The sequence below is a fragment of the Schistocerca piceifrons genome, chromosome 9 (assembly GCF_021461385.2).
Source record: "Schistocerca piceifrons isolate TAMUIC-IGC-003096 chromosome 9, iqSchPice1.1, whole genome shotgun sequence".
Taxonomy (NCBI): Eukaryota; Metazoa; Arthropoda; class Insecta; order Orthoptera; family Acrididae; genus Schistocerca; species Schistocerca piceifrons.
Window position 1 is genome coordinate 87899932 of NC_060146.1, and position 24658 is coordinate 87924589.

Below are 24658 nucleotides of genomic sequence, written 5' to 3' on the forward strand. Positions count from 1 at the left end.
CGTTTCATGTTTATGTTTGTTCTTCCTTGATAATGTCGAAATAACATTTATACGTTGCGATGTATTTATTTTTGCCAGTAAACACGTTAATTGAAACTTTAAGTTTAATTCTCTTTCTACTCTTTCCAAATCCGACTTCACAAATAGGGGATTCCATGACACAAAACTCAATCTTCGAATGACCTTCGATAATTATCTTCAAGATCATGGTTACTGGCAATGATACCTGATTCCTTATACCCCCTCGAGTTTGTATCTAACATTGTATTTTGCTGTATCCCTGCTCTATTCCCACTTAATCTGTACCATAACCAGAAACATATTTGCTTATTTGCCCTTCAATAAGCTTTCCCATGTCCTTGAGTAATGTGCTGCTAGTTTCAGATCTTCAATCAAATATCCCATTTAAAAACATTTTAGCCTCCAAATCACCTTGAAAATCACGTTCAAGGTCCCGGACATTAGAAGCAACACGTGACCCTCTTTGCCATCTATAACTTTTACCTACAACATTTTACTGTATCTCGTCTCTATCCTGAGTTATTCCCATTATTAGATTAAACCGGTCCATCCTATATATGTTTGCATCGGTACTAGTGTTATTAGCGTTGCCAAAAACTTGAAAAAACTCTCCTCCGGAAGAAGTTTACGTTTTCTCAGGAAGAGTTCAAGTGCAAACAAAAAAAAAAAAAACTCCGCACGTGCATTTTTATTTGATATTTTATGATAAAAATGATACATTTGGTATAGCAGTCACAAAATGTCGTCTTACACAAAGACCGACATTGGAGTCTTTGAACCATCACCTGCTTTCTTACCTTATCCGCTTGCCAGTTTCTTTCTTTCCTTTTTCAGAGCAAACTTTGCAATAGCACGTGGAGTCCACTTTATTGGGAGTGGGTCGTACATTTTCTGGAAAATGGTGATAAAAATTTCTTGGTTCCAACGATAGAATGTCCCTTCCTGCAGCTGTCATTGTACAGGCCAACATTTTTTTTAATAAATTCGATTAGAGATTTTTTTGCTTGATGACATCACTGTACAAAATAAAACCATTAGCGTTAGCCATTAGAGAAACGTGAAAGAATGGTTTTTTCCAGTATTTCATTGTTTTGCTTGCTAATGGGTAGTAGCTGTAGAGCTAATTGACATAATCTACAGCAGTCATCTTCCTGTTATAACCTATGACAATGTCTGACTTTACAGTTCTTGAAAAAGCACCTTTTGGACGTACAGGAACCTGTTTCGTGGTAGCCTGATGTTTTGTGGAGAGGCGATACATACCACGATCCCAGCCTCAAAAAAGATGTTCCCTTACTCAGAAAAAAACGCATTTTGCTTTAGCTTCTTTGCTTATTGGCAGGCATCTTCTTTATCAAATGGCTCTGAGCACTATGGGACTTAACATCTGTGGTCATCAGTCCCCTAGAACTTAGAACTAGTTAAACCTAACCTAAGGACATCACACATATCCATGCCCGAGGCAGGATTCGAACCTGTGACCGTAGCGGTCAGGCGGTTCCAGACTGAAGCGCCTAGAACCGCACGGCCACACCGGCCGGCTGTTCTTTATCACACTTTCGATAGCTAGTGTCTGAAGTTCCTACAACTTGTTCATTAAAGGCACCGTTACACCATGACGTGACAAAAGCGATATACAAATATACAGATGGCGGTAGTGCCGCGTGCACAGGGCATATAAAATGGTTCAAATGGCTCTGAGCACTATGGGACTTAACAGCTATGGTCATCAGTCCCCTAGAACGTAGAACTGCTTAAACCTAACTAACCTAAGGACATCACACAAAACCCAGTCATTACGAGGCAGAGAAAATCCCTGACCCCGCCGGGAATCGAACCCGGGAACCCGGGCGCGGGAAGCGAGAACGCTACCGCAAGACCCCGAGCTGCGGACTGGGGCATAAAAGGACAGTGCATTGGCAGAGTTGTCGCCTGTACTCAGGTGATCCATGTGGAAAAGTTTCCGACGTCATTGTGGACGCACGACAAGAATTAACAGACTTTGAACGCGAGTGGTACTTGCAGCTAGTCGCATGGGACATTCCATTTCGGAAATCGTTAGGGAATTCAATATTCCGAGTAAAGAGTGTGCCGAGAATACCAACTTTGACGCATTACGTCTCACGCAATGGCCGGCTGCCTTAACGCCCGAGAGGAGCAGTATTTGTATAGAGTTGTCAGTGCTAACAGACAAGTAGCACTGAGAGAAACAACCGCAGAAATCAATGTGGGACATAGGGCCGACGTATCCGTTAGGACAGTGCGGTGAAATTTTGGTGTTGGTGGGCGACCGATGCGAGTGCCTTTGCTGTTAACATGCAGCTCCTCTCCTGGGCTCGTAATCATATCGGTCGGACGCCGGTCGACTGGAAAACCGCGGCCTGGTCAACTAAATCCCAGTTTCAGTTGGTAAGAGTTGATGGCAGGGTTCGATTGTGGCACAGACCCCACGAAACCATGGACCCAGTTTATCAATAAGGCACTGTGCTAGCTGGTGGTGTCTCCTTAATGGAATGGACTGGGTCCTAGTTATGTTCAGGGCTACTTGGAGAGCATTTGAAGCCATTCTTGGACTTCATATTCCCAACCACAACTGAATTTTTATGGATGACAAAGCGCTGTGTCACTGGGCCACAGCTATTTGAGACAGGTTTGAAGAAAACTCTGGACAATTCGGGGTAATGATTTGGCCACCTAGATCGCCCGAAATGATTCCCACCAAACGTTTGCAGAACATAATCGAGAGGTCAGTTCGTGCCCAAAATACTGCAGTGGCCACACATTCTGCAATGATGGGGCCTGTGGAAGGCTGCAGAGGACGTAACGTTAGCGACAGCCCCGGACGGTGCACAAGTCCCGCCCAATCACCCCCCTCCACACCAATCCATATCCTAAGCTCCGCCCATGGTGTGCCGCATGTTCAAACGTCAAAGTTGTTCGTATCACAGATATGCCAGTCATAAGAAGGGAGAAAATCAGTAGTTAGTACGAAATACAGTTTTTCCGGTACCATTGTGAAAAAAATTAGAAATATGTTCATTGAATATGCGAGTTGAAAAATCATCAATAAGAATGAAAAATAAAAATGGTATCCACACTGTCTCTTTTATTTCATGAGCTTCCACCTGCACTATATCAAAAAATCTGATATTTGTTAACTGCAGTGAGCGAAAATTTACGTCGCCTCCCGTAGTGTAAGAAATTCTCTTGGGGAATATTTATTGGTGGTATCGCCAAGGATGCTGTCCATTATCTCGATTGTCTAAAGTCAATGTTGTGCATAAACAAGGCAAAGTCGATGTCTTCGCGTGTTTCTCATTACCTCATTAAGACTAAAGAATGTAAGAGTGGGATAATGTAGAAATGCGTAATGCAAGCAGTCAGATATTTATACAGTGACATTCTTCATTAATATTTACCTGTGCAATGGGTGAATTTTTATTTGTGAACTCTTATGACTGCTTGCTTATACCAGACACGAAATTACTTTGAATTCTTCTTCAGTGTTTGAGAGCTTTAGAGCTGACTGTTGTTAAACATATGAACATAATTTCATCAGTGTCATTCCAACACATCTTATCGTACTTTAATGTCTGTTAGATATCAGTTTTGACAGCAGTTGGCCACAACAGTCACGATTCGGTACCTTGTTTATGATAACTTCATTGAGAGTGCATATCTACATTTCATTTTGACAGTATTACACAAACTGCTAAGAAGTACTAACAGCAGAACACTGCTAGTACGAACAACCGCGGTAAAACAAAAGACGACGAGCAAAAACACGACAGCGACGAGGACTACCAAAGATAATATTGATGCGCTCTTGGTTGGTGTGGCTGGGGGTAGGTGTGGAGGGGGGTAAATGGGCGGGGCTTGTGCAAATGTCCGGGGCCGTCGCTAACGTTTCCTCTGCAGAGGCAGCATGGCTCAATATTTCTGCAGGAGACTTCCAACGACCTGTTGAGTCCATGGGACGTCGTGTTGCTGCACTGCTCCTGAAACAAAGGAGAGTCGATATGACGAGGCACCCCACGCCTTTACTCACCTCAGTGTAAACCAACTACCACCGCATGTGATGGACACAATATAAACTACTTCGGCTGTCCTACAGCCGGCAGTAGTATAGCATGCGGGAAAACACGTTTCAGGAAACGAGGAACCTGCGCCCATACGGATTATGGGTGCCGCCCTCACGGCGGGTGTACGAGCACCGTACTGACGTATGGCCATAGTGCTGAAGGTGTTAAAAAATTGCCTTTACTTTTTGACTTTTCCTCGTGTACCTGAACAAAACTTTTCATTGTTATTAAGCTGGCCTTTTGCTCTCCTTGTACTTTTCAGTCGCTGGATCATTCTGAAAGACTACATCGCTTCCTCCTTGGAGTTGCTCCGCCAGGAACTCCGTTTCCGGGCGGTAATACAGGACGCAGCCAACAAAAAACTGGATAAGATCACAAGCGAAACGGCCCACAAAACTGGTTTCAACAAGACTCAGGTAACAGCAGCACGTGACTTTCTGGAAATCTATTTCATTTAATAATAAATGAAAAGCACCAGTTTGCTTTTGTTCTACAATATTATTTTTATTGCTAACCGGTTTTCGGCTTACAAGGCCATCTTCTGGCATTTACTGAGTATTATCACCAAAGAAGTTAAATGTTAGCAGACAACACTGGAAGAGAAGTAACACATCTAGAGTGAAGTAGAAACATACAGTGAGTAACATCTTTGCAATGAAATAGTAAAAACTGAACAGTACATAAATAACAATGGAGTTGACAGAAAAACATTTAGCACAATATAAGAATAACATGCCTACATAACGGTATCTATTGATAAACAAAACTATTGAAATAAGATAAACTTAGTACTAGGCAAGACTGCATCAAGAAGTATGAAACATGGAGAGTGATACACAACCAATTAAAAAAGAAGAGACAGTTGTCAATGTAAATACAGAATACACAAAGAACTTAAGCTATATCAATACGATAAACAGAAATTAATAAATGCAGGAAAATTGAGGTGTTTGAGGGAACCTACAGTTTGAGAGTGTGGTGGTACTGCATTTTAACATTAACTTTATAATCAAAGCAGTGGCTGTATACCAGTTTACATTAAATAAATGAGCAAAGTAAAATATGAACAGTATTTGATGAGACAACTACAAGGGGAGTTAAACATGGACAGTAATACAAGTACAAGTTAAAAGCAAACCCTTAACTATTGAAACTACAGCATATGTGGAATACAAAGACAACTGCAACAAATAAAACAACTTAATGACTACAGGAAAATGGGAATATGTAGGAAGAGAGGGTGTGGGAAGTAATGAACAACAAAGATGATTATATGAAGTTTAGGAGAGGGGAAGTGTTGAGTTGTGTCTGGTCATTTAGGATGAGATCTGGACTGTGAGCAAGATGTTTGTTAATTTCCAGGGCTTCCAGCAGGTTGAGTTTATGGCTTTTGTTTGCTAAGTGAAGTACATGGGACACTGGCTGGTAGTTGTGACCCTCACTCAGTACATGCTCAGCAAATGCAGAGTCTGAATTCTGCAACCTCCAGCTGCGTTCATGTTCAGCCAGCCTAGTTTATTTATTAGCATTTAATGTACCAGTAGATAGCGTACAGCCAGAAACACATCTGACAGTTGAAACAAAGTTTGGTAAGTACATACAAAACACACAGCTCTCGATGACAGTATACTATAGCTCATGGCAGCACGCAAAAAATACATTTTTCTTATATTATTGGGAAAAACAAGGTACAGAACAGCAAAAATTCATTAATTTATTCTAAAATTTTACTAACATATGAACTTTTGGTTAAGTGATCACTTCCATGGGGCAAAGATTAACCTATACATAGTTGTGAGAGTATCACTGTGGAATTGTCAAGAACATCTCTGTGCGAATGGACAGTCATTTTCATGTGCACGTTGCAATTTCTTAAAAAATCAAAGATGTTGCTGTAAGTTGTTGCGTCTTATGATGTGAGGATAGTGATGATACTAGGGGCAAATTGGCGTTTTAGTTTAATCAGCCTCTTGCACAATGTTAATTTACAATCATGATACAATTCACATAAAGAATTTATGATTTTAATCACCTCCTGATATGAAATCACCCGTTTGTCTTAAGAGAAAGTGTTTTGTGAGCGAATGTCTTTCTCTGAAAGACATGCTTGTAATAATGCATCGCAATAATAACATATCGCAAAACATACAATTATTGTCAAGACCTATATTTTTATTTTGCTTGCAAATGTTGGCATTTATTGATTATGTTTGTATTTGTTTTTATACCCAAGGCGCTTCGTTCAAATATAGGACAGTCGATGTATACCCCCTTGTGTTCTAAAAATATCATCTGTCTCAAATAAAGGCTTAGAAATACGTAACAAAGTCATCAACACCTTACAGTACTTTTGGTATCGATACTTTTGTTCCACTGTTATTGAGTATCGTCGACCAAAGTGTTCATCAATAATAGTTGGTAAATAAACGAATAAACAAAATTAAGCAGAAGGACAGGGTGGCTACTCAAGCTTGGAAAAAAAAATCCCTGAGAATCGGAGGTGTGAGGAAGAAGGTGGTGTCAAGAAACTCTCGATAAATTAACTCACGCGAGATGTCCACACTCCTAACCATCCCTAGGCCCGCTATTTCCTATGTCATACTGAAGGGACACGTACAGCACAGAAGCGTACAGGCCGACCTCGCCTGTTGACTGACAGAGGCTGCTGACAGATGAAGGGGGTCGTAATGTGTAATAGGCAGACATCTATCCAGACCATCACATAGGAATTCCAAACTGCATCAGGACACACTACAAATACTATGACACTTAGGTTACGCTGGTAAATACCGAACGACGCCTCGCTTGGTGTAAGGAGCGTAAACGTTGGACGATTGAACAGAGAAAAAACGTTGTTTGGAGTGACGAATCACAATAAACAATGTGGCGATCCGATGGCAGGTGAACATTATCTGCCAGCATGTGTAGTACCAACAATAAAATTCGGAGGCGTTGGTGTTATGGCATGGTCCTGTTTTTCATGTAGGAGGCTCGCACCCCTTGTTGTTTTGCGTGGCACTATCACAGCACAGACCTACTTTGATGTTCTAAGCGCCTTCTTGCTTCCCATTGTTGAAAAACATTTCGGGGATGGCGATTGCATCTTTCAACACGGTCGAGCACCTGTTCATAATGAACGACCTGTATCGGAGTGGTAGCACTACAATAACATCCCAGTAATGAACTGGTCAGCACAGAGTCTTGACCTGAATCCTATAGTACAACTTTGGGATGATTTGGAACGCTGACTTCGTGCCGAGCCTCACTGATCGACATCGATACCTCTCCTCAGTGCAGCGCTCCGTGAAGACTGGGCTGTCATTCCCCAAGAAACCTTCCAGCACCTTACTCATTGTATGCCTCCGAGAATGGAAGCTGTCACCAAGGCTGAGGGTGGGCCAACACTGTACTGAATTCCAGCATTAACGACGGAGGGCGCCACGAACTTGTAAGTCATTTTCAGGCAGATGTACGGATACTTTTGGTCACATAGTGTATATTCCATCAAGTTTGGTAACAGCACTAAACACAAGAAACACTGATGCACTGTAATGGCCGTTCTAAATCTCACAGAGAATTTCATCTGTCCATTTATGTACTCGCTGATGGTGTGTACGTGTACAAAGTTACATTTACATCTGATGGTGTCTTCTGAGTGCTTCACTATTTTTGTCAGGGAATGTATTTTGTCCACACTCAACCTAAGCTGGTGAGAAAGTTATTTCCTCCTACAGCCGAGACTGCGGTACGCTTTATCGAGTGTCTTTACTTAGACCTTCTGTCTGCTGAGATGGAGATGTTGCCCACAGGTGTGCACAGTCGGGGTTCACGTACGCAGAACGGACTACGGGCAGTACATGAGGGAGCGGTTCCACCTGCAGCAGGAGGCCGGCCCCGCCTACTACGAGGCCGCAGCTGCTGCCATGTTGGCAGACCTGCACAGCGAGTGCGCCGCTGTCGCCTTCGCAGTCACCAGCGATGACAGCCGGTGGTGCCGACAGCATCTGCTACCTGCCCTCACCAGGAAGGCCTCAGTGAGTTACAGAGTGGTGCACCTGATTTTTTAATTTTATTAGTTTATTAATTGACTACACAGTTGTTAGAACTGTAGAGAGTAAACATAAAACTTCGAGTTAAAGGAAACTGACAGAATACATTCAACATTGTGAATAGTGAAATATATTAAAGGTTTTTTAACGACTGCGTGTGGAGTATCTTACTTAAAACAGTGGAAACATATGGAGGAGGCCTATGTACAGTAGCGGATAGATATACACTGAAGCGCCAAAGAAACTGCTACAGGCATGCGTATTAAAATACAGAGAGATGTAAACAGGCAGGATATGACGCTACAGTTTTAGTGAGTTTTAGTGAGTTTGAACGTGGTGCTGTAGTAGGCACACGAGCGATGGAACATAGCATCTCTGAGACAGCGATGTAGTGGGGATTTTCCCGTACGCATTTCAGGAGTGTACCGTGAATATCAGAAATCGGGTAAAACATCAGATCTCCGACATCGCTGCGGCCGGAAAAAGGTTTTGTAAGAATGGGACCAACGATGACTGAAAAAAATTGTTCAGCGCGACAGAACTGCAAACCTTCCGCAAACTGCTGCAAATTTCAATGCTGCCCCGTCAACAAGTGTCAGCATGCAAACCATTCAACGAAACATCATCGATATGGGTTTTTCGGAATCGAAGGCCCACTCGTCTACACTTTACGCCTCGCCTGGGCCCGTCAACACCGACATTCAACTGCTGATGACTGGAAACATGTTGGCTGGTCGAACGAGTCTCGTTCCAAATTGTATGGCGCAGATGGACGCGTACGCGTATCGAGACAATGTCATTAATCCATTCACCCTGCATGTCAGCAGGGGACTGTTCAAGCTGTTGGAGGCTCTGTAATGGTGTGAGGCGTGAGCAGATGGGGTGATATGGGACCCCTGATACGTCTAGATACGACTCTGACAAGTGACACGTACTTAAGCGTCCTGACTTATCACCTGACCCATTCATGTCCATTGTGCACTCCGACGGACTTTGGCAACTCCAGCAGAACAATGATACATCCCACAAGTCCAGAATTCCTAAAGAGTGGCTCCAATAACACTCTTCTGAGTTTAAACACTTCCGCTGGCCGCCAAACTCCCCAGACATCACCGAGCGAGGTGGCGCAGTGGTTAGCACACTGGACTCGCATTCAGGAGGACGACGGTTCAATCCCGTCTCCGGCCATCCTGATTTAGGTTTTCCGTGATTTCCCTAAATCGTTTCAGGCAAATGCCGGGATGGTTCCTTTGAAATGGCACGGCCGATTTCCTTCGCAATCCTTCCCTAACCCGAGCTTGCGCTCCGTCTCTAATGACCTCGTTGTCGACGGGACGTTAAACACTAACCACCACCACCATCCCCAGACATCAACATATTTGGAGCATATCTGGGATATCTGGGACGCCTTGCAACTTGCTATTCAGAACAGATCTCCACCCCGTCATGATCTTACGGATTTATGGACCCGGCTGCAGGATTCATGGTGTCAGTTCCACCGGCACTACTTCAGATATTAGTCGAGTCCATGCCACGTCGTGTTGCGGCAGTTGTGCTTGCTCGCAGTGGCCCTACACGATGTTAGGCAGGTGTACCAGTTTCTTTGGCCCTTCAGTGTGTATTAGGGTGTTCCTTAAATGGGTATTACATGACAATGTAAAGTGATTTCAGTGCGCATCTCCTACCATTTTAACTCTTGACATTTTTTGATAATATGTCCAATTTCATTACAATTAATTAATGGTACAACAGACTTAAAGATCTGAAAAAGACTTAAATACTGAAAAAAGTGTGTGTATTGTTCTACTGGCACAAAAAATTGAAATAAAGCTATATATGTTTCACAAATATGCTTAAATATATTTAAGTTGGAGAAACTGAAGTCTTACTAAGTAACAAAAAGTACAAAATGTTTGAATGCAACACGAATCAATACTAGTTTTAGTACAAATTTCTTTTCAGTGTCTTTCTTTCAGGATCAGGGTATTATCTCCGGTGATTTTGCACACATCGCAAAATGAATGCTATTTGTTCTTCATCATCCTCACTCCTCTCCCTGTACTGGTCTCACAAAGTACACCCCACGTGGGTTGAACATAAAGAAGAGCTGCTATACTGGAAAATATTGTCAAGATGAGACGTTATAATCTCACACACATTCGCATTTAAGATAGATGATCTTAGTTAGAGTTACGGATTCTCAACACGTGCTTCCACTTTACTCACAAAGTAGTGACAAAGCAACTACTGTAAGATATTCTAAACTCCACACTCGAATTACACTGCGTTGCAATTTAAGATAACGTAAGATATTTTAGACCTAAACCTGAAATAAAGGTGATTAAATTTTCAGTTAGGCTGAACTTAAGAAATTCATTGTCCTACGGACTTCGCAGAGACGCGCTTAGCCAGAGATCTTACCACTTCAGACGCTCGCCGCGGACTGACTCGTGGGTCCCTACCAAGGTTGCTTCCAGATACAAAACGGAAATGACCAGAGAGGCAGCTTCCTATACCAACATGACAAGGGACAGACAAGACCATAGTAAGAACAGAAACCTCTTTGCTATTAGAAAGCGTAGCTACCTGTTTCGACGTTGGTCCTACTGTTCTCTAGCAGACAGGATTGTCTGCTACCATCAAGCATGCAACTAGAAATACATTTGCTCATTCTTCCTTTCACACAGAAGGGAAGGGGGATGACAGTATCTTATCATATACAGTATATAAAAGAAAGCGGATGTAGGTTGCGTATGGGCTGTGTGGCATGAATTACATATAAACTGTGTTTTAAAGTGTGGTAGTGTGACAGATCGTTCTTGATAATGTGTAAAAGTAACACGTTCCACTGCTCGGTCTCCTCTCAGTTAGTCACAAACACCACAGTAAATTTAGAAGTGGAATGTATGCCGTAAATGACAACAGTTTTAAAAAATTAACATGAAAGGAATCCAACAGAGACAAGGTGTGGCGTTTCACACATGTCCCAGTCTCTTACGAATGATGTGCATTAGATGACGTTTTCTTAACTTCACACAGCAGAAGCACAGCAGAGGAGGTATAGCCTCTAGGTATCTGGCCTTCTGTTGCAGAGATATATGCCATTCAGGATTCCATTTATGGTAAGCAGCTTTCTTGATGGTAGGTTTTAAATCATTATGAGCGAGTGCTGTTAGACGAAACAGTCATTCACTAGCTCTCCTTTTTGCTAGGAGCTCGACTACTTCATTACGTAAAATTCCATGATGTCCTTTCATCCACAGCAAATGAAAGCTTGTCTCATTTTTCATTGCTTCTGTGATGGCCTCCAATACATACAAAATGCGCGTCTGCTTGTCGAATCTGTGATTTTACACTACTTGCCATTGAAATTGCTACACCACGAAGAAGACGTGCTACAGACGCGAAATTTCACCGACAGGAAGAAGATGCTGTGATATGCAAATGGTTAGCTTTCCAGAGCATTCACACAAGGTTGGCGCCGGTGGCGACACCTACAACGTGCTGACATGAGGATAGTTTCCAGTTGATTTCTCATACACAAACAGCAGTTGACCGGCGTTGCCTGGTGAAACGTTGTTGTGATGCCTCTTGTAAGGAGGAGAAATGCGTACCATCACTTTTCCGACTTTGATAAAGGTCGGATTGTAGCCTACGCGTTTGCAGTTTTATCTTATCGCGACATTGCTGCTCGCGTTGGTCGAGATCCAATGACTGTTAGCAGAATATGGAATTGGTGGGTTCAGGAGGGTAATACGGAATGCCGTGCTGGATCGCAGCGGCCTCGTATCACTAGCAGTCGAGATGATAGGCATCTTATCCGCATGGTTGTAACGGATCATGCAGCAACGTCTCGATCCCTGAATCAACATATGGGGACGTTTGCAAGACAACAACCATCTGCACGAACAGTTCGACGACATTTGCAGCAGCATGGACTATCAGCTCGGAGACCATGGCTGCGGTTACCCTTGACGCTGCATCACAGACAGGAGCGCCTGCGATGGTGTACTCAACGACGAATCTGGGTGCAGGAATGGCAAAACGTAATTTTTTCGGATGAATCCAGGTTCAGTTTACAGCATCATGATGGTCGCATCCGTGTTTGGCGACATCGCGGCGAACGCACATTGGATGCGTGTATTCGTCGTCTTCATACTGGCGTATCAACCGGCGTGATGGTATGGGGTGCCACTGGTTTCACATCTCGGTCGCCTCTTGTTCGCATTGACGGCACTTTGAACAGTGATCGTTACATTTCAGATGTGTTACGACCCGTGGCTCAACCCTTCACCGATCCCTGCAAACCCTACATTGCAGCAGGATAATGCACGACCGCATGTTGCAGGTCCTGTACGGGCTTTTCTGGGTACAGAAAATGTTCGACTGCTTCCCTGGCCAGCACATTCTCCAGATCTCTCACCAATTGAAAACGCCTGGTCAATGGTGGCCGAGCAACTGGCTCGGTACAATACGCCAGTCACTAGTCTTGATGAACTGTGTTATCGTGTTGAAGCTGCATGGACAGCTGTACCTGTGTACGCCATCTAAGCTCTGTTTGGCCCAATGCCCAGGCGTATCAAGGCCGTTATTATGGCCAGAGGTGGTTATTCTGGGTACTGATGTCTCAGGATCTATGCACCCAAATTGCGTAAAAATGTAATCACATGTCAGTTCTAGCATAATATATTTGTCCAATGAATACCAGTTTATCATCTGCATTTCTACTTGGAGTAGCAATTGTAATGGCCAGTAGTGTATAATTTCTGCAAAAAGTTCATTAGTATCAATATTAACTTAAATATCTGTGTTGCATAACAAATACCTTCTGCTATATAGGCAGAGGATTCAGGTGGACGCACAATCATACATGTCATTAGAGGGGATGAAGAAGGCGCATCCCACTCGCTCTTCTGTTTTAGAGCCGTATGTGTACATAGCGGCTACAAGCTTACTGTGGGCAATGTCGTTCAATAAAACGCTGTAGTTCATCATTGATGCTCTTCATGTTTCTTATATCACGTAACAAGTATGACACTGGGGTATATTAAGCCGGATTTATGAAAGTCTCTTTCCCAAAATTTTCGCTGCAAGTGTTGTTATTTTCCAGTGGTCTAACCTGCTTGTGTAGCTTAATACGTAGAGTGCTAGCTCGTTACACGGGGAGCTGTTCCATGGCTGTTTGGAGCCATGTGTTAGGTTAAGTACTACTGGTCTGGTACAGTGGTTGCTCTAATGAAGTTTTTAGGCGGTTTTCCATGGCCGTTTATGCCAATGTTGGGGTGTACATCAATCTCTGCCCAAGAAAATATCATCTACAAACAGCGAAAATTACCATGAAACGCAGAACCTAATTTACACAATTCATATACATAAGACACACACTGGTTCCACCTACACCCTACAACCTTACTCTGCAAAAGCACTGGACGTCCGTGGCACAGGGTGCTTCCCGTTGTTCCAGCAATTAGGAAATGTGCCCGTTCGCCGGAGTGGCCGAGCGGTTCTAGGCGCTACAGTCTGGAACCGCGCGACCGCTACAGTCGCAGGTTTGAATCCTGCCTCGGGCATGGATGTGTGTGATGTCCTTAGGTTAGTAAGGTTTAAGTAGTTCTAAGTTCTAGGGGACTGATGACCTCAGAAGTTAAATCCCATAGTGCTCAGAGTCATTTGAACCAAATGTGCCCGTTCCTTTCCAATATCGATCACAGGAAGAATGATTACTAGACTGTCTCTGTACGCACTATAGCTAGTCTAATCTAGTCTTCATTTCCCATAGAAGAATTATGTAGGAGATTGTAGTATGTTCCTAGACTCATCATCTACAGTTGGCTCTGAGCACTATGGGCTGAGGTCATTAGTCCCCTAGAACTTAGCACTAGTTAAACCTAACTAACCTAAGGACATCACAAACATCCATGCCCGAGGCAGGATTCGAAACTGCGACCGTAGCGGTCTTGCGGTTCCAGACTGCAGCGCCTTTAACCGCACGGCCACTTCGGCCGGCATCTACAGTTGGTTCTTGAAACTTACTAAAGAGGCTTTTGTGGGATAGTTTGCATCCATCTTCTTCCATTTGCCAATTCAGTTCTTCGAGAATCTCCGTGACGCTCTCCCATTTGTCCAACAAAACTGTGACCATTTGTGCTACCCTTCTTTGTGCACATTCAGTATCCCTTGATATGGGTCTCGTACACTTCAGCAAGATTCTAGGATGGGTTGCACGTGGACAAGATAAATACCGGAAAAAATGTTATCCTCCAAGTGTAGGTGTGTGACTCAGTAGCTGACAGCCACGCAGAGGATCTGGGTTCTGTTCACAATACTGCCAGGGCATTTTCCTCAGTGGTAGGATTGGAACGGAATACACTCAGTCTCACGGTGCCATTTTGGAGCTACTTAAGTGAGAAGTAGCAGCTCGAAGGTCTCCTGGGTGCGCTGTGCTGACCCCGTGGCCCATTGGGTGACACCAGCAGCAGGGGCTGACATGGCGGTCGGACCGGCCCCCGGGCCACAGCGGCGGAGCTCTCCTTTCTCTCCTGGTGTAGCCGCCCGTTGTGGCCGAGCGGTTCTAGACGCTTCAGTCTGGAACCGCGCGACTGCTACAGTAGCAGGTTCGAATCCTGCCTCAGGCATGAATATATGTGATGCCCTTAGGTTAGTTAGGTTTAAGTAGTTCTAAGTTCTAGGGGACTGATGACCTCGGATGTTAAATTTCCCAAAGCTCTTTTAAATTCTGATTCTAATACTCGATCCCCTATCTCTTCTATATCTTCTCCTGTTTCTTCTTTTATCACACCATAAAAGTCTTCCCTCTCATACAGGCCTTAATGTACTCTTTCCACCTCTCCGCTCTCTCCTCTGCATTTAAAAGTGGAATTCCCGTTGCACTCTTAATGTTACCACCCTTGCTTTTCTATATGCTGTCCTTCCAACAATCATTCCTTCACACTTTTCATGCTTCCAATTTGTCTTAGATTCCCTGCACTTCCTATTTACTTGACTCGTAACCAACTTATATTTCTGCATTCCTGAATTTCGCTGAACATTTTTATATTTCATTCTATCGTCGACCAGCTGAAGTATTTCTTCTGTTACACATGGTTTCTTTGCAGTTACCGTATTTGTACTTACGTTTCTCTTCCCAACTTCAGAGATCGCCCTTTTTAGAGATGTCCATTCCTCTTCAATTGAATTGCCTGCTTAGCTGTTCTGTATCACAGTATCTATATCTGTAGAGAACTTACTACTTCTGTGTCCCACTTTTTTGCATATTGATTCTTCCTGACTAGTCTCTTAAACTTCAGGCAATCATTACTAAACTGTGATCTGTGTCTATATCTGCTCCTGGGAACGTCTCACACACCTGTATCTGATTTTGGAATCTCTTCCTGATCATGATGCGATGTAACTGAAATTTTCCCGTATCTCTCAGCCTTTTCCAAGTATACCACCTCCTCTTGCGATTGTTGAACAAAGTATTTGCTGTTAGTAAATTTATTGCAGAAGTTAATTAGCCTTTATCTTCTCTCACTCCTGGTACCAAGCCCATATTCTCCCGTAACCCTTCCTTTTACCCCTTCCTGTACAACTGCATTCCAGTCCCTTATGGCTATTAGATTTTCGTCTCCCGTTACGTACAGAATTAGTCTTTCAGCGTTCTCATACACTTTCTCTGTCTCTTGATCTTCAGCTTGCGACGTAAGCACGTATACCTGAACTATCGTTGTCGGCGTTGATTTACTGTCGATTCTAATGAGGACTACCCTATCACTGAACTGTGCACAGTAACTCACTCTCTGCCCTACATTCCTATTCATAGCGAATGTACGCCTGTCATATCATTTTCTGCTGCTTTTGATATTGCACTATACACAACTGACCAAAAATCCTTGTCTTTTTTCCGTTTCACTTCACTGGCCTTCACTATATCTAGATTGAGGTTAGCATTTCCCTTTTCAGATTTTCTAGATTCCCTACCACTACTTCTGGCCTTCCACGCCCCAACCCATAGAACGTTATCCCTTCGTTGGTTACTCCCCCATCCCCCTTGGCAGTCTCCTCCCGGAGTTCCGAATGGGGGACTATTCCAGAATCTTTTGCCTTTGGGGCAATCGTCATGACACTTTTCCAGTTACAGGCTACACGTTCTGTGGATACACATTATATATCTTGAATGCAGTGGTTTCCATTGCCTACTGAAGTCGGCAGTTCGTGGACTGGTGGCTAGCATTGGTACCGCTGGATCACAGGGTCTCGGGTTCGATTCCCGGCCGGGTTGTGGATTTTTCTCTGCCCAGGGACTGGGTGTTTGTGTTGTCTTCATCATCATCATAATCATCATCATCATCATCATTCGTGACGGTAGCTAGATTGGACTGTGCAAAAAAAACTGGACTCTGTAAAAATTGCGACTTCGTACGGGCGCTGATGACCGCGCAGTTGAGCGCCCCAAAACCAGACATCATCATCATCGCCTTTTGAAGCATCATGCCGTTAATCATTGCTGATTCTTCTGTCTCTAGGGGCAGTTTCGAAACTCAAGTGCCCTGAACCTCTGTTCGCTCCTCTGCCCTCTTTGACAAGGCCGTTGGCAGAATGAGGGTGTCTTTTTATGCCGGAATTCTTTGGGTGTCAATTTTGATGATTTTTATTCAAAATTTGAGCGGTGGCAGGGTTCTAATCTGAGACCAAATACAGTTTTTTACTTGACGCTGCCCCTTTTTTTATCTCATTTTGTTCGTTAATGATCGTTGTATTCGTTTGTAGCGGACGTCCCATGACGCTGATTCGTTGCTCCATCAACTCAGTTTTTTTTATTACAGAGGGCAGCTAAGCCTCTGACCGAACACGCAGAGCTACCGTGCAGGCGCCCCCTTGACCACGCGTCATAAGTGTGGAATACCGTTTTAAAACGGTTCTCCCCGTTGATCTCTATGCCGTATGTGCTATTTTGTTCCCAAGCCCTGTCCAGATCTCCAGTGTAGATCTTCAAAACAGATGGAGACATATCACATCCATGTATGATTCCCTGCGTTGTTGTTAATAATTTACACTTGTCATCTCCATCCTCGATTACTTTTTTTTAATTTGATGTGGCCTGTCTGTTTGTAAAGAGTTTCTGCGCGCCCCGTAGACACCTTAAATTACTGAGAAGTCGATTACGAAAATGAGGATGGAGCAATACATGAACCACTGAGTTTATGTCCCGATATTGTCGCCTCTCCCCGATGTTATTCAATCTGTATATTGAGCAAGCAGTGAAGGAAACAAAAGAAAAATTCGGAGTAGGTATTAAAATCCATGGAGAAGAAATAAAACTTTAAGGTTCGCCGATGACATCGTAATTCATTCAGAGACAGCAAAGGACTTTGAAGAGCAGTTGAACGGAATAGACAGTGTCTTGAAAGGAGGATATAAGATGAACATCAACAAAAGCAAAACGAGGATAATGGAATGTAGTCGACTTAACTCCGATAATGCTGTGGGAATTAGATTAGGGAATGAGACACTTAAAGTAGTAAAGGAGTTTTGCTATTTGGGGAGCAAAATAACTGATGATGGTCGAAGCAGAGAGGATATAAAATGTAGGCTGGCAATGGCAAGGAAAGCGTTTCTGAAGAAGAGAAATTTGTTAACATAGAGTATAGATTTAAGTGTCAGGAAGTCGTTTCTGAAAGTATTTGTATGGAGTGTAGCCATGTATGGAATTGAAACATGGACGATAAATAGTTTGGAGAAGAATAGAACAGAAGCTTTCGAAATGTGGTGCTACAGAAGAATGCTGAGGATTAGATGGGTAGATGACATACCTAATGAGGAGGTATTGAATAGAATTGGGGAGAAGAGGAGTTTGTGGCACAACGTGACTAGAAGAAGAGATCGGTTAGTGGGACATATTCTGAGACATCAAGGGATCACCAATTTAGTATTGGAGGGCAGCGTGGAGGGTAAAAATCGTAGACCAAGAAATGAATACACTAAGTAGATTCAGAAGGATGTAGGTTGCAGGAGGTACTGGGAGATGAAGCAGCTTGCACGGGATAGAGTAGCATGGAGAGCTGCATCAAACCAGTCTCAGGACTGAAGACCACAACAACAACAACAAAAATATTGTTGCCCCTGTTTCGAAAGATTAATTGATGTGACTGTGCATCATTCTATGTGTTACATTATTTAAAAAACCCCAAGTCACATATAGTGGGAACATATAATCCTTATTTGGCACACTGAGCTGAAGAACAGACGCATCACCACCATTGGTAAGTGTGGATTAACTTCAATCAAACTTCCTATACTTACTGGCTGACAAAAATACTGTGGACATAGCACATCTCTAGCTTCTAGAAGCAGGTTGGAAAGTCATGTAAGGGATTTGGGTCCTTAACTCTAGAATGGATGTGAAAATCTCAACGGAAAAAAAGTTTGGCTTAAACTCCACGAGGTCATTATAGATGTAGAGGGGACGTGAAAGGAGTTGTTGTAGAACGCTTTATAGGCCTCCGCCTGAGATCAGTTAGTATTTCATGGCACTGAAATAATTCATTAAAACACGGTCGCCGGATTAAAGGAAATCTACGATTCTTCTAAAAGAAAAAAACGACATAGTTTAATCGTAACAGAGATGCTCTGGATCAAAGTACGATCTTGCTTGAAGGGTTAGACACCAGTATTGTGACCTTGGAAAGGTTCCAGAGCTGCAAAATGAGCGGCGTAGCAATACAGAATCTATGAGTTTCGCTGAATTTACAAACACAGAACTACTGGTGAAACCAGCATACATTCTTAGTGCACGTCAATGCACAACTTGTGATGGTAGAATAGCACGAAGTCAGACTGTAAAGGGTCAACCGCCCCTTACGTGTCCTGAACAATATATCTTTGCCTCGCGCAGGTCGCAGTAGGTACTATCGATAGTGTAGCGCCCGGTGCGCCGAGTGGTCAGTGTTGAGACTCCGAGCGAGTAAGTTGTTGGCGGCTAAGCGAGGATGGCGGCCGACCGCATTTACAATTGCTTAACTGCTGTGTGTGTCACTCAACGCCGTGGGCCTGACCTTCATCTACATGATTACTCTGCAATTCACATTTAAGTGCTTGGCAGAGGGTTCATCGAACCACAATCATACCATCTCCCTACCATTCCACTCCCGAACAGCGCACGGGAATAACGATGATCATTCCTACCTACGTAGGTTGGGCTCAACAAAATATTTTCGCATTCGGAAGAGAAAGTTAGTGACTGAAATTTCGTAAAGAGATCTCGCCGCGACGAAAAACGTTTTTGCTTTAATGACTTCCATCCCAACTCGCGTATCATATTTGCCACACTCTCTCCCCTATTACTTGATAATACAAAACGAGCTGCCCTTTTTTACACCCTTTCGATGTCCTCCGTCAATCCCACCCGGTAAGGATCCCACACCGCGCAGCAGTATTCTAACAGAGGACGAGCGAGTGTCGTGTAAGCTGTCTCTTTAGTGGACTTGTTGCATCTTCTGAGTGTCCTGCCAATGAAACGCAACCTTTGGCTCGCCTTTCCCACAACTCGAATTTTCGCTATTTCTGAGGTTGTGGTTTGGCAGCAACCTAAGAGGGCGGCTGAAATTGCAATGCTGCAGCCTGAGGCAGAGGCGCATCCTGTATGGACATGACCGAATAACTCGTCTCCTCTCTGACACTGTCCATCTACAAGTGGCTCTGGTTACATCTCGAAAACCTTTGGCGTTTCTTCGACAGTCGATGAAGGCAAAGAAGTGGACTACTCAGGCATTTGGGGGCTTTTGAGGGCACATTGTTTGGAGATCTGTGTGTGGTCTTGGGACTGTACCCAGTAGACTATACCATGAGACACTGGGCCGCAGGGAAGGTTGGGCAAGACAACTGCTGCAACAGGCGAAGAAATAAAGAGATAAACGCCACTTAAAGAGAGGGCTGTCAGATAGCTGGCAACGGGAATGCGACAGCAGTAATAAGGGCGGAAGGGTTTACACAGTTAGGAATATTTGTTTGTTTATTTACTTATTTATTTAACCTAATATCATTAGGGCTGTCAGGTTCTATTACATGGGTCCAGTACCTTTTTTACATCGTAGTTACCTAAGAAATAACAATTGTAGAATGATAACTAGTATTAAAATGATTTGAGTGTCTGAAATGGCAGCGTGACTAAATAATACTGACTATGAACTAATGAAGTTAATAGTGAGCACTCCCTCTTCAGGCCACGAGTGGTCTACCGGGAGAATCCGACCGCCGTGTCGTCCTCAGTTGAGAATGCGGGTAGGAGGAACGTGTGGTCAGCACACCGCTCTCCCGGTCGTTATGATGGTTTTCTTTGACCAGACCCGCTACTATTTGGTCGAGTAGCTCCTCAATTGGCATCACGAGGCTCACTGCACCCCAAAAAATGGCAACAGCGCACGGCGGTCACCCATCCAAGTGCCGGCCACGTCCGACAGCGCTTATCTTCGCTCATCTCAGGGAACCGGTGTATCCACTGCGGCAAGGCCGTTGCCCGAGTTAATAGTGGCAGTACTTTTACTAGTGCAGCTGCTGCAACTAATGGTGATAGTAGTAATAACAACAACAACAACAATAATAATAGTGACAATAAGTACGACAGTAATAACAATGATGATCGTTGCAGATATAAAATGAATTTATAGGTGTACCGAATAGATGTCTTGTGATGGATTGACTTCGGACAAAAGGAAATATAAGAGACTTCATCCACTAAGAATTCTAAGAAGTGAAGAAGATCAGGTTCCAAAGAGGGATGTGCGTGGGTAATCATTACTATTGTCATAGCATGTATCTCATTGACTATCTTCTGAAATATCCATTTCATTTATATCCGAACGGTCACTAAGTAACTTATCCTGCTCTTCAATCTAGCATTTATAGATATCAAGTAAATCTGAAATGTCTAGCTTTAAACCTTTGAGCGCAACATACAATAACTTCAACGTCTTCTCTACGCCACCTGCGACGTGCCCCTCACCACGCAAATGTTGATCAAAAACCCGTCCTCTCAGTAAAGAGCGACATATTCCTTCAACCAGGTCGTGAAACATCTAACCGTATCACCGATGTGAAACTTCTCACAAGATCCACATTCCAAACTATTGACGCCATACGCAACATATTTATTAATATTTTCCTGCTTTAGCTTCTTTTCCAGTTCAAGTTTTGACCAGTACTTTAAAAGATAATCCACTTGGAACATTATCTGGAACCTCTACGGAAAAGCCGAAAACATTTCTTCTGTTATGAGCCTACGGTATTGCAGGATCATAAACTTTTTCTCTTTAAGCGTAGCTTCATCCCGTTTATGCCTCCAATATATTCGCAATACCATGTTACAACTGTTAACAGTTATTTCTGCACCTCGTATCCCTCATTTGGCAGTTGTCGCAGACGTGAAACCATCTCGTGAAAGAAAGCCCTTTTGTTTTTCGTCGTATATTTAGAATCAGTCCTAACTATCACATACGTGTGCGGATGTTTATGGTACTTTTAGTAGCCTGGTCCATCTCTCTACCTAGTCATTGACAAATCAAGAAAAATTATTTAGTTATTATTTTATTGCTAAGTGTACGTTTTAAGTGTGTGTGTTATTGGTTGAAAATAGAATGCAGAGCTAGTCATTCTGCTTCCACTCGCTTCAGTATAAGAAAACTGTCGTCCACATAACGCTTATGAAAGACTACCTCTCATGTCAAACATGTGTTACTGACGAAGAAAAATGGGACTTAAATGCTAAGGTCATCAGTCCCTAAGCTTACACACTACTTAACCTAAATTATCCGAAGGAGAAACACACACATCCATGCCCGAGGGAGGACTCGAACATCCGCCGGGACCAGCCGCACAGTCCAGGACTGTTACTAATTTCTCCTATATAATGCGGGAGATTATTCCAGAGTTGGTGTCTGAGAAGGGTTTCGAGAAAACAGCTGCGCGATGGGGTGGGACAGTAAACATTTTGCTCTGACGTAAACAGGTGTTTCTGCCATCTTGTTCAGACAAGAGCGTTAAGGCCGAGGAGAGATATGGAGACAGTGTTCCCTGATAGAACAGTAGGGAAGACCTGGAGCATAGAACTCTCTCCACGACAGCTGTGCATATGGTGGTGAAATGTGATCAAATAGTCAAACATCACAAGCATAACAAACACAGGCTTTCACAGCCAGTTCCAGGGTCTGTGAGCTTTCCTTAGAAAGGACTTGTAGGACATCATCGCTGTGATAGATAACTGGAGTTTCTCTTTCAGGTCAAGGGGAAGAATTTTTTTATATTTTTCTAGGACATGGGGATTCTGAGGCCTTCTTTCACAATGTACTTACTGTACGTTCTCAGTCTAATCCAAATATCTATCTACAAAGACCCAAGCAAAGGCATGATGTACTTCCTGAATGGACATAATCCTTAACGAATGCATTTACACCATATGCTTTCAGTGGAAGAGAATAATGTAGGCCCTACTTATGGGCAGAAAGGCTCCCCAGAGCACACTCGTAACACGTTAAACACTTCTCACAGCCGGCTGGAGTGGCCGTGCGGTTCTAGGTGCTACAGTCTGGAGCCGAGCGACCACTACGGTCGCAGGTTCGAATCCTGCCTCGGGCATAGATGTGTGTGATGTCCTTAGGTTAGTTAGGTTTAATTAGTTCTAAGTTCTAGGCGACGACCTCAGAAGTAAAGTCACATAGTGCTCAGAGCCATTTGAACCAACACTTCTCACAAAGGCCAGACGAGTAGAGCACAAAGACGAGTACTGGTACAACGCGATTAGAGACGAAATATCGTGGAAAGAAATCGACAGTACGACAGCCTCGATCTGAAAGGCCCTGCACCACCAGTAAAAAACAACGGCAAAATAGACCTGACATGAGAACCAGGACGCAACAGACAATCAACGTAATAGACACTTCAGAGGCTCAAACGACAGCACAGACGATGATGATGGGGAATTCCTTGTCCAAATCACCTAGTACTTAACCATTGGCAGGTAAAACTTGAACATTGTACATAGCCAAACAGCATAGTAACACCAAGAACGAGCAACCGGTGCATGACTTGATGTCTTTCCGAGATGTCACCCAATACTCCACTAGCCTTTGGTGGTGGTAATCTACAGCTTATCTTTGTCTTCCCTGTCATCTTCAAACTTGCTTCAATTTCAACAAACATTCTTCTTTAACATCCTCCGATACTGTTGATTGATTGAATTTTTCTTTCTATCTCAATGTTCCATTTTTTTAATAACCAATATTTGTTTACAACAAGAAATAATTGCAGAATGTACAACCTTCTTTTTAATGATAAGCAAAAGGTACCTAAATATGCAATAAATGAAACAAATTTAAAAAGGGAAATTAAATAACTTCAGAGAATCTGCTTCCCATACAATTGGTGTCATACACACGCTCCTTCCGCAGTTTCACCAGAAGAATTTGTCTCTGTTAAGTTGCCTGACAAGATCGGCTTCACACGAGGCATGGGACTGATAATACCTCTTTCAACTTTTAACGTAATGGCCTGGATGTAATTTTCTGTCCCAAGAAGCGGCCATTGTACAAAATTCACTTCCATATGTGACCACGAGTCACATGACGCCAAATATTCGCTTGTCCCTTCCTCTTACAACAAGTAGCTCACGTCAGTCACAGTTTTAACAAAGACATCTACTAATACCTAACTGTGCTTCAATACGACGCTTGTAGCTTTGTGGTGGTGAACCGAAATATTCGAACCACTACAGGCTGCCACACACACTGAGTTGACAAAAGCCGTGGGACACCTCCCAATATTGTGTCGGACCTCCTTTTGCCCACATTGGTGCAGCAACTCGACGTGAGGTGGACTCAACAACTCGTTGGAAGTCTCTAGAAAAAATACTGAACCTTGTTGCCTCTATAACTGTCCATAGTTCCGGAAGTGTTGGCACTGCATGATTTTGTACACGAACTGACCTCTCCATTGTGTGCCATAAAACTTCGATGGGATTCATGTCAGGAAATCTTGGTGGCCTAATCAGTCTCTCGAACTCTCCAGAATATTCTTCAAACCAATCGTGATCAGTTATGGTCCAGTGTCACTCATAAAAGTTTCATCGTTGAATGGTTGAAAATGGTCTCAAAGTAGCCGAACATAACCATTTCCAGTCAATGATCGGTTCAGTTGGACCAGAGAACCCATCTGCGCCACACTCGAACCCTACCATCATCTCTAACCAACAGAAATTGAGACTCATCTGATGAGACTACCGCTTTCCAGTCCTCTAGGGCCCCGCTGATATGGTCATGAGTCGAGGAGACGTGCTGCAGACGATGACGTGTTTCACGCAGTTCAATTAATCTGTTAGCACTAACAACTCTACGGAAACACTGCTGCTCTCGGTCGTTAAGTAAAGGCCGTGGTGAGAGGCAATGCCTGAAATTTGGTATTCTCTTCACACTCTTGACACTGTGGATCTCGGAATATTGAGTTCCCTGTAAGGTGTCA

The 24658-nt window shown here is 43.4% G+C and overlaps 1 protein-coding gene across 1 annotated transcript in view; it reads left to right on the forward strand.

Annotated features, from left to right (window-relative positions):
* Window positions 1-24658, forward strand: part of LOC124716723 (galactoside 2-alpha-L-fucosyltransferase Sec1-like) — a 114836-nt gene that overhangs the window by 88194 nt on the left and 1984 nt on the right. The window contains exon 4 of the mRNA XM_047243265.1: window positions 7913-8137. Coding sequence (XP_047099221.1) covers window positions 7913-8137 — 225 coding nt within the window. The remainder of the gene's footprint in view (window positions 1-7912; window positions 8138-24658) is intronic.